At 44.3% G+C, this 11,181-nt stretch overlaps 2 protein-coding genes across 2 annotated transcripts; both read left to right on the top strand.

Annotated features, from left to right (window-relative positions):
- Positions 1 to 807: 807 nt before the first annotated feature.
- LOC131597733 (defensin-like protein 183) lies at positions 808 to 1,293 on the top strand. The gene is made up of 2 exons (XM_058870409.1): positions 808 to 868; positions 965 to 1,293. The coding sequence occupies exons 1-2, from the start codon at positions 808 to 810 to the stop codon at positions 1,291 to 1,293; spliced, it is 390 nt and encodes a 129-aa protein (XP_058726392.1).
- Positions 1,294 to 3,427: 2,134 nt separating this feature from the next.
- Positions 3,428 to 5,371, top strand: LOC131597732 (uncharacterized). The gene has a single exon (XM_058870407.1). It carries the CDS (start codon positions 3,428 to 3,430, stop codon positions 5,369 to 5,371), a length of 1,944 nt encoding a protein of 647 aa, XP_058726390.1.
- Positions 5,372 to 11,181: the final 5,810 nt, after the last annotated feature.

Here is an 11,181-nt window from a genome sequence, read left to right as displayed (position 1 = left end):
ATATTATTATAATAATAAATAATTTTTTATTTTTTTAAATTTGTGTCATTAACCAACTTTATAACTTCATTAACCAACAATTTACATTGCATTAACCAAATTTGGTGACTACTGTAAAGTAATGTTCATGGGTGTGAGAATAACATTATTCAAATTTGGTTAATGCAGTGTAAAAATTTGGTTAATACAATAATGAAGTTGGTTAATGCAACATTCAGGTATTAAAAATAATTTTTAGCAGTCACCAAACTTGGTTAATACAGTGTAAAAACTTGGTTAATACAGTAATGAAGTTGGTTAATGCAAAATCCAGGTATTAAAAATAATTTTTAGCAGTCATCAAACTTGGTTAATACAGTATAAAAATTTGGTTAATGCAATATTGAACTTGGTTAATGCACGTTTGTACATGAACAGTGTCGTCCGTAATTTTAAAAATAAAAAATATTTTTTATAAATATTATTATTTTATTTTAAAAACACTGTTCACCGTATAAATACGGTGAACAGTGTTTGGTGTAAGTATTGGGTGTAGGAATTGGGTGTAAGAGTAGCGTTACTCTAAAATTATTTAGCATTGGTGATCATTTTCCACCTTATTTGGAATGTTCCTTCAAATAATAGTTGTGTCATTAAAAATAATGAAAGTTGTGGCATTAAAAATAATACTTTATGTTACAAAGGACAAACTAGCTACAAAAGGAAATACTTTTCATTTTGACATTTGTCTTGAAATCAACATTATATAAGTAGATTTGAACATTGGAGTAACAAACAAAAAATAAAAAGAAGAATATATATTATTTAATGGCGTATCAAATGCCAAAATCTTGTTGTTTCTGTGCCATCTTAGTCTTAGTTTTTGCAGGTAAACATCTCCACCATCATCATCATGGCTATTAAATTATACTTACATAATAAATCTCACTAATTTCCACTTTATTTTTATTTTGCATGAACATAGTACAATTAACAGAAGTTGAAGGTGAGTGCACAAAGATTGTTGGTAGATGTTCTGTAGCAGATTGTTCCTATGATTGTAGCAGGTATGCAAAAGGTGTTCATGCTAAAGAATGGAATTGTGATTTCTTTGGTTTATGCACTTGTAAGTTCGATAAGCCACCACCAGGGTCACAAGAACCTGCATGCAATATTGGAATTGGACTTTGCAATCATGAATGTGATGAATCTTGTTGTAATGCAAAGTGTGTTAGCAAATATAAAGATACAGGTGTTGGAAAATGTTTTGTGGATTTTGGTAAAGAGTATTGCCTTTGTTCCTATAGCCGTTGATTGAGTTGTAAATTGGAACAATTCAAATGATAATACAATAATTTTTTTTTAATACGTAATGATTCATTAAAACGAAACGAGAATACAAGGAGTACTCTACAAGAGGTCTATCTTATCTCTTGATACAATTCAGAGGTAAGGTGTTCCAAAAATGAAAATTAGACGATATGGAGGAATCATTAACAATACTAAACCACTTCCAAGAGGCTATGACAATAGCGGAGTAACAATCATCAAAAATGAAACGCCTACCGTTAAATAGCATATCGTTTCTAACCTTCCATATATTCCAAGCCGTTGGCATCCATATTACGCCTATTGTTAATCTTTCATCTTTATCCTTGATTTTGTCAAAGTTTACCCAATAAAGTCTCAACTCCTCCTCTGATAATTCCTTATTAATTCCTGACCACTTAAAAACCTTGAGCCAAATGTTCTTCGTAACATTACAGTTGCCAAAAAAGTGACTTAATGTTTCCTCTTCCTCTCCACATAAGATGCATCTACAATCCTCTCTATCACCTATTATGTTCCTTTTCCAGAGCTGGTCACGAGTCGGCAATTTCCCTAACAACAATCTCCAACCAAAAGTTTTTACATTAGACGGGATTCTCATACTCCACAACCACTTCAACGCCTTTCTTAACCCTTCATCCATAACAATTTGTCCTTCTTTAATCCGGATCAGCGCCATACAGCTTTTCATCGAGAAACCGTCTTCTCCCTCCGCATCCCACACCATGTCGTCATCTTCTTGTTGATTTACTGCTTCCCCTTGTATCATTTGAGCTACTTCCGATTCTAATCCATCATGAACGTCTCCCTCTTTGTATAGAATACCTTCTAGCTTCCACCTCCACTCATCTTCCTCCCAAACACCCGCCTCCGCCACCGTCAAAAATTTGTTGTCTGTGGTTGCGTAAAGCTCCGGATACACTTCAGCCAAGCATTGATCTCCCAACCACTTGCTGTACCAGAATGAGATATCTTCTCCTTTTTTCAACCTGCAAGAAACCATGTCAGAAAAAGAGAGCCCTTTTGAACCTTTGCAGTTGTTTAGAAGCAAAAGATCATGCACCATATTTAATTTTAACTTTGCAGGATTATTAAATTTTATAGTTTGGAGGTCATTAGTGTAGTATAAAAAGGAAACACAAATAACATCGCATTGGAAACAAATAAAAATATTTTTAATAAATTAATATTGATTTAATAATGTTTTTTTTTAGTTAAAAATATATCGCACAATATAATTATTAAATGTTAATAGTTTTAAAGTGTCTCCATTATTATAGTTTGGATCGATATCCGACTAGGTGCTATGAGAAGGGTTGGCACCATCTTTGGTTAGAAACAGATTCTACGGCTGTGGTCTTTGCTTTCAATCCAATCCGCCTTTTGTTGTGTCCTGATAAATTTGTAATAGATGGCTTAAGTGTGTTCATATTATGATAAATATGTCTTTTGTCGTCACTCCGGATACACTCCGCGAGAATGCCGACCTGTTCGCCTGGAGCGCAGCCGAGATGCCCGGACTCGACCCAGAGGTGGCTTGCCATCACCTGACTATCGACCCCGCCTGCAAGGCTGTCGCCTAGAGGAGAAGAAAGCAATCGCCAGAGAAAACGGTCGCGGCCGAACTAGCTGTAAAAGACCTCCTAGAGGCGAAATTTATAACAAAGGCCAAGTACACCACTTGGCTCTCCAACGTTGTACTTGTTAAAAAATAAAATGGAAAGTGGCGCATGTGCATTGACTACACCGACCTTAATAGGGCTTGCCCAAAAGACGCGTATCCCCTGCCCAATATAGATAAACTAGTTGATAATTCCGCTGGTTTTAAATTACTATCGTTTATGGACGCATATTCCGGGTATAACCAAATACCCATGTCCAAAACTGATAAAAATACACAGCCTTCATGACCGAATCGGGCAACTATTACTACAATGTAATGCCCTTCGGTCTGAAGAACGTCGGCGCAACGTACCAACGCATGATGAACAAAGTGTTTCAGGCCGAAATTGGCGATATGCTCGAAGTCTACATGGACGACATAATCGTCAAATCCCAAAAAGAAACCGACCATTCCGCCCGCCTCAAAAAGGTCTTCGAGAAAGCCTGAAAGTGCAAAATGAGGTTCAACCCCGAGAAGTGCACTTTCGGAGTCCGAGCGGGAAAATTCCTCGGTTTCTACCTGACCGAAAAAGGAATCGAGGCGAATCCAGACAAATGTAGGGCCTTCTTGGACTTACCCACTCCGGACTCGAAGAAATCAATCCAAACACTAAACGGCATGCTCACGTCTTTATCCAAGTTTGTGGCCAAATCCACTCAACATGCCCTGCCCCTATTCAAACTCCTGCATAAAGAAACTACCTTCGAATGGACGGAGGAATGCGAGCGCGCTCTCTCCCATCTCAAGCAAGCCCTCCCAAGCCCACCAGTCTTATCCCGACCCGAAGCTGGAGAGACCTTGTATCTCTACCTCGTCGTGGCCGCCGAGGCCGTCAGTGAAGCCTTAATACGAGAAACCCCAGAGGGCCAGAGACCCATTTATTTCACGAGCAAAGCGCTCCAAGGACCCGAAGTTAGATACCAGCAGATCGAAAAAGTCAGGCTCGCACTAGTGACTTCAGCAAGAAGACTCGGGCACTACTTCCTGGCCCACACTATAATCGTGCGAACCGAGCAACCCATAAAACAATTGCTTGCACGCCCAGATATGGCCGGGAGGATGCTCCGCTCGTCGCTAGAACTCGCAGAATTCGACATAAAGTACGAGGGAAGAAAGGACCTCAAAGCACAGGTCCTAGCAGATTTCATGGCCGAAATGGCTTTCCCCGAAACAACAAACAACAATGCCCGAAGATGGACCCTGTACGTAGACGGGGCATCAAGCTCATCCGGAAGCGGGGAAGGAACTATCTTGGAAAACGGGGTAGGGACTCTCATAGAGGTGTCCCTCTCCCTCTCATTCCCAACATCCAACAATCAGGCCGAATACGAAGCTCTGCTCGCCGGATTGCGCCTTGCAAACGACCTAGAAGCCGAAGAAATCGAGGTGTTCACTGACTCCCAACTAGTCGTTTCCCACATCTCGGGCGAATATCAAGTCAAAAGCGAGACCCTCGCCGAGTACTTAACCCTCGTGCGTGGAAGACTGGCCCGATTCAGGAGCGCCAAAGTAAAACATATCCCAAGAGAACATAATTCTCGAGCGGATATCCTGTCAAAACTAGCCAGCACGAGGAAGAAGGGGGGAAACAAATCCGTGATCCAGGAAATACTACCAAAACCCAACACCAAACCTTCGTGCGCGCTAGCGCTCGTAAACACAATCGGAGATGCATCCTGCTGGATGACCCCCGTATACAACTATTTAACAAGCGACCTTCTGCCCGCCAATCTCAAAGAGGCCTCCGTAATCCGAAGGAGAGCCTGCTCGTACGTCTTGATCGAAAATCGGCTCTACGGACGAGGATTCTCCATACCTCTCCTTAAATGCATAACGAGGGCACGGCCCCCACATACTCCGAGAAATACACGGAGGAATCAACTCCCAACACCTAGGAGGAAGATCCCTCGCTCGGAAAGTACTCCTGGCTGGATACTATTGGCCCACCATGTAGCACGACGCCAAAGAATACGTAAAGAGATGCGACAAATGCCAGCACTTTGGGGACATGCATCTCGCACCCCCCAACGAACTCAAGTCGTTGTCGTCTCCCTGGCCATTCGCCTGGTGGGGCATGGATCTCCTTGGTCCATTTGTGACCGGGATCAATCAGAACAAATACCTCATAGTCGCGGTCGACTACTTCACCAAATGGATCGAAGCCGAACCACTGGCCAAAATCACATCTCTGAACGTACTCCGTTTCTACAAAAGGAACATCCTCGCCCGATTCGGCATACCTCTGGCCATCATCACCGACAACGGTACCCAGTTCACCGATGGGCGCTTTCAAGAGTTCGTCACGAAATTAGGAACCAAACAACACTTCGCGTCAGTCAAACACCCCCAGGCAAACGGGTAAGCCGAGGCCGCCAACAGAGTAATCCTGAGGGGCATTAGAAGAAGACTAGACGAGAGCAAAAAAGGATGGGTCGAGGAACTACACAGCGTCCTCTGGGCCTATCATACCACCCCACATTCCACCACCGGGGAGACCCCCTTCCGACTTACATATGGGACAGAGGCCGTGATCCCCCTCGAAGTACACGTGCCCACCAGACGCACCGAGGAACCCCTCGAAACAGAAGGCAACCTCGAGGCAATTAGAGAAAAGCTCGACCTGGTCGAAGAAATCCGGACGGGAGCCGCACTGCGCGAAGCCTCGCTCAAACAAAAAATTTCCCTACGACATGATGCAAAGGTCATTAAACGAGAATTCGAGGTAGACAGCCTAGTACTCAAAGGAAACCACAAAGACTCCCGGGAGGGCAAACTGGCCGCCAACTGGGAGGGCCCCTACCGTGTTTGAGCAAAGACCGAAAACAGGGCGTATTATCTGGAAAACCTGCAAGGAGAAGAACTCGCTCGACCTTGGAACGTTGAAAAGCTCAAACAATACTACAGCTAAAAACACAGGTGTGGCTCGGGTACACGCTGAGCACCTAAAGAAATAAAACAAAAAGACAGAAGTCCGCTCTCTTAATCGAGCGGACTCCTTGTCCTTCGGGGGGGCACGAATACCGAGCACTCCTATCGTAAACAAGTACCATGTCGGCAGAACACCCCGCTCGCGAGGGGACCGTTCACGCCATGAGCCTCGGAACTCAGCACAACGAAATCCGAGACTCACCTCCCGCCAGGCACATGTCCCCGGTAATCGACCACAGTTCCACACACTTGGCGATCAAATACGTTACAGTCGAGCTAATCTTCCAAATAAGCAAAATAAAAAACAGATAAGCACGCGGAAAACATAACAACATTACTTTATTCATCATTCATGGGAGTTACAAAACAAACACCAAATAAAAAGAAAATGCTTTACTCCGCCCGACGGGAAAAATCCTCTGAATGAAGATACTGATACCAATCCTCATCCCACTCAGTCTCAGAACCATCAGCATCAACCATGACTCTCACGCTAGATAACTGAGCTTGAGCATCCGGGCCCCGGGCCCCCTGTGAACGAGAAGCAGAGTCGGTCGAAACCTTCTTCTTCTCATTCACCTTCTTCACTCCACGAGAGCACGAGGTTGAAGAAACCTTTCCTCCCTTAGCGCCACCCATCCTTGCGTAAAAATGAAGAAAGGTCCATGAGACCTCCTTTTATAGAAGAAGAAAAGGGATAGAAACGCCTGGGAAACAGAAAAAGTAATTAAAAGACAAAGACGTTGGAAACCAACGTCACGCTGTCCAAAGAGTCAAAACACATGCACACAGACTCCAAGAAAAGGTCACATGAAACAATAAACGTTAAAAACTAAGCATTCCTTAATTAAAACGGGCAAAAAGCTCGGAAATGTGCCCAACTGCGGCCATGAAGACCGAGTTGGTAATATACTTACAAAATCGAAATGGGGGGCATACCCCCCGGAATAGCAGTACAAAACAAGAGGCTCGCAGGCCCAACACTTAAACACTTAAACATAGAAAACCTTCAAGCACCTTCCTCCATCTAAACTTCCTCGGCTTCCTGAGTCGCTGGCTCTTCCCCAAAGACCGAAGAGACAATCTGGTCACCCTCCACATGATGGTACGGCCCGGTGCCCTCGGTCACCAACTCCACCCCAGGATTCTTCAACTTAAGCTGGGCCACGGTGGAATTATAGGTGTCCTCGGCAGCAGCAACACAATCGCCCCCAAGACTCTGATGTACTGGATCAAATCCGCCCAGGTCAAGAGAGTCCTCTCCTCCTCTGTCTCGTCCTCAGCAGGAGCCTGAGATCGGCAAAGAGAAGCCTCCTTCACCGAGGAAGATAACATCGCTCCATACAGAGTACAAGAGAGCAAAGTGTACTGGCCCTGCACGTGCGCCAGGGCATCTTCCTTCGCATTCAGCTGAGCCTTCACGGTCGCCAGCTCCTCGCCCTGCTCCCTCAGCAACTGGTCTCGTTCCGCCAGAGCAGACGTCTTCACCTTAACATCCTCCTTGAGCAGCCTCACCGCTTCCGCAGATAAAGGCGCCGAACGAGCATAAAGGGTAGCCAGCTCAAGCACCCGAACCACAGCCGAAGCATCCTGCACCAAGAATCTTTGCCGAACGGAAGGCTCCAAACCTTCAATATGAAGAGATTTAGCACGAGGAATGGTCAGAGAAGGTCCTCCCTCAAAGAACCGGGGCTGAAGGAAGCATGAAGGGATGGTAAAGATATCGTCGGCCTCTTCCTGAGTCAGATCCACGGCTTCGACCCTCTGCCGTTTGTGACGGACCAGCGCGTCCGGATCCGGCTGCTGACGAAGAGGGGAAGGAAGCACCGTGACCGGCCTCAGGGATTCACCCTGGTCAGAAGCCCGCAACGGGGAACCAACAGCAGTTAGGAAGGAAGAGGAAGTTGCCGAGCCCGTCTCCGGGGACCTCTGCACCGCAGCCAACCTAGGGCCAGCACTCTTCTTGACAATCCCCTTGGCCTTGCTCGCCTGTCTGAGCATCCGTTCATGACGCGCCCGATCCATCGACTCTGCAAAGAAAATTAAAAACGTAAGGATCAGTCTGTCATAAGATCACTACCAAAAGCTACAACAACAAAATGACAAGTTAAAATAACAAAACAAAGGGGAGAGGGGCAGATACCCAGATAGGCAAATGCGCCTTCATCAGTCCCACTAGCCAGGAGTTCCTTTATAATGATCACGCCCGGTTCCCTAACAATCTCCCCATCTTCGTCCACAACAGGCTTCCCCGAACGGTCCACTTTGGCGACCGCAGGAAGGCCCTGCACGAAGTTCTGAAGGAGAGCGTAGTCCCCCCGTGCATCCTCATCCAAATTCGAAAGTTTGGTGATATACTGGTCAGTGCCATACTCAAAGTGATCCCGAGACCACAAAAATCTAAATTTATGCCTCCGAGTAGTGACCGGCTCCCCAATATCATTAAGTACTGGACGACCGTTGACATCCACGGTCGGAACCCTAATGAAGACATTGTCACGGGACTCCCGAGACTGAGGACGGATGAGGAAGAAGCGGGGCTTATAACCCTTCAAGGAATCCGAGTAAGACTTGAAAATTTTCTTAGACTGCTTCAAAGACACCCATCCAAAGCGACCGTCTCTCACCGTGCGTTGCACACAAAATATATAAAAGAACAAAGGGATTGTCGCCCCTATCTTCAAGTGAGAGTAGACCAGCTCGAACGCCCGGATGAAAGAGATCGAATTAGGGTGAAGCTGCGCAGGGGCCACCTCCAGGTGGTTAAGAACGGCCATCTGAAACTCTGAAAAAGGCACGCGGAACCCCATCTCCCGGAAGACTACCCCGTACATAGGGAGCAAATCGGGGGTATATACGTCATAAATAGGACCCCCTTCAGCCGGGATAAGAACCGACCACCCATTCCTGGAGGTGTCCCCGACGGGATCCACGTGACCCCCAATCTCCGTGAAAATATCTGAGTCATCCTCCATAAAATAACTCTCGATGTCAAGCGCTTCCTGGACCACCCAGGCCGACAGAGGCACCTCCTGCCGGGCCGGGGGAGTAGAGGACAACGAATCCGAGGCTGACGGACGCCCCACTTCGGCCATATTTCACCTGAAACACAGGGGAGAACAGTGAATTCGACAATTAAATCAAATCCACCCTTCCACCACCGTTCAGAGTGAAAGGGCGCACCAACGGTCCAAGGACCGAACGGCCAGCGACCTTGCCCCCGTCCAGAAAAACAGAATCTGAGCAAAAGGGAGACACGTGCCAAAGGAAGGGGAAAAGACACACGCTACGTCATAATGACCTATTCTCCTAGAAAAAACACTAAAAACACAGTCACGGTTGATCAATACTCTCAAACTGCTATCAACAGGCTAAATGGTATCCTCAAGCGAAAGACTCAACCGTACATGGCCGCAAGCGACAGAGAAATCCTCATCTTCGCCACCTATTGCCGGCTTCATCTTATATCTTCGTCGAAAATCATTCCTAAAAGACCTATCCTAACCACATGCAAACGATTCCTAAGAAACATCAAAGCATGAAAAGTCATAGATAAAGGCAAATACGAACTTACAAGTAGGATTTTCGCGGAAGAAACGAAGAACAGAAAGAAGATCACCACAACAGAGCTATCGGTCGGCAGCGGAGAAGAGAGAACGGAGTGAAGGAATTTGAAAAGTTTGGGGAAAATGGTGAATCCTGATATTTATAGGCTGCTGAAGACATCACATGCGCCACACGTGCAACTCTGTGAAACGGTATGGCCATCATTAACCCTAGCAGCCTAGGTATAGGATAGCCATCGTTTCGCATTAAATGCGACGCGTCCCCCAACTAACTTTCCCGAAACGACACGCTTCTTGACTACCAGCCTAACCCTTCCTCTCCCCAGAAGCTTCGGGTCTATCCCCCTCTGACACTCAGGGCACACGTCCTCGGAAGATCCCCCGGATTAACTTCCTCTAAGTCGTCACTCCCACGAGCAGAAGCAACGACTTGGGGGGCTCCTGTTCTGGACCGACCCAATCATTCTAATTGGGCCTATCCAACCTTCGGCCCAAAGCGCCTTAGACCACGCGTGGCAGCCTCCCCCGGACCGCTTCGGGCAAACGCCCAGGACAACCAACCACGAGAGAGCCTCGTGCCCGGTAAGCAGCCAGCTCGCGCGTCACCTAAATCTCCGCCTTAGAAGGAGGAGTCAATTCCGCATAAGGACACCCTATAAATAGCCCTCTCGCCACAGACGGCAAGGTAATCTTTTCTGACCCCAAAATTCTCTCACTTTGTTGTACCTTGTGGAGCACATACTTACTTTGGCATCGGAGTGCCTTGCAGGTACAACCCTTTTTCCCCTCTCAACCGTTCCGAACTTCAAGCCTTCATTGTTGTTGGCCATATGATCTGCTCGGGAAGATCATATATATATATATATATATATATATATATATATATATATATATAGGATCAAATGACACCAAGGTGTCAAAGTTTAATTTGACACCAAATCTCAACCGTTAAAATAATTGATCAAACGGGGATACTAAATGTAATAAAATAATAATAATAATAATAATAAAATATTTAGCATATTTTTCTCCTAAAAAATAGGCTATTTATCATCACCGTTTGATCAATTATTTTAACGGTTGAGATTTGGTGTCAAATTAAACTTTGACACCTTGGTGTCATTTGATCCTATCCCATATATATATATATTTATATATATATATATATATATATATATATATATATATATATATATATATATATATATATATATAATGGTTAAAAATAATAAGGAATATTCGGCCTATAAGGCTTCTTAAATAATATGGATTAATTACAAATCTTAATGAAAAACAAGTTTTTAAATAGGCTTTCAAGTCAGGCTAGACTTTTAAAAATTAAGCAAAAAGAAAAAAAGAAAATATTATGATAGATCATAGATCATGCTCAAACCTTTTAAGTTTATCCCAAGTCAGACTCCAACCTTTTAAATCCTGAATTAACCTAACCAAACATATTTCCACCTCTATGGGTGGTTTTTGTTTTTCACAATAAATATAAGTTATTTTCATTAGTTTAACACAAATTACTGAGCTCATTCCTTGAATTAGCATTAGTTTTTAAAAAATATATATTTTATTTTATAATACTAAATATAATTATAATAAATAGAAAAATTCTTTTTTAAGAATCTCTTTTTTTATAGAATTTTAAAATATTAAGTGTAATAGAACCATTTAATAAGGTACACTTTTTACAATTAATATTGTAACAAT

The sequence above is a fragment of the Vicia villosa genome, linkage group LG4 (assembly GCF_029867415.1).
Source record: "Vicia villosa cultivar HV-30 ecotype Madison, WI linkage group LG4, Vvil1.0, whole genome shotgun sequence".
In the NCBI taxonomy this organism is placed as follows: Eukaryota; Viridiplantae; Streptophyta; class Magnoliopsida; order Fabales; family Fabaceae; genus Vicia; species Vicia villosa.
This window is presented reverse-complemented; position numbering and strand designations above follow the sequence as displayed.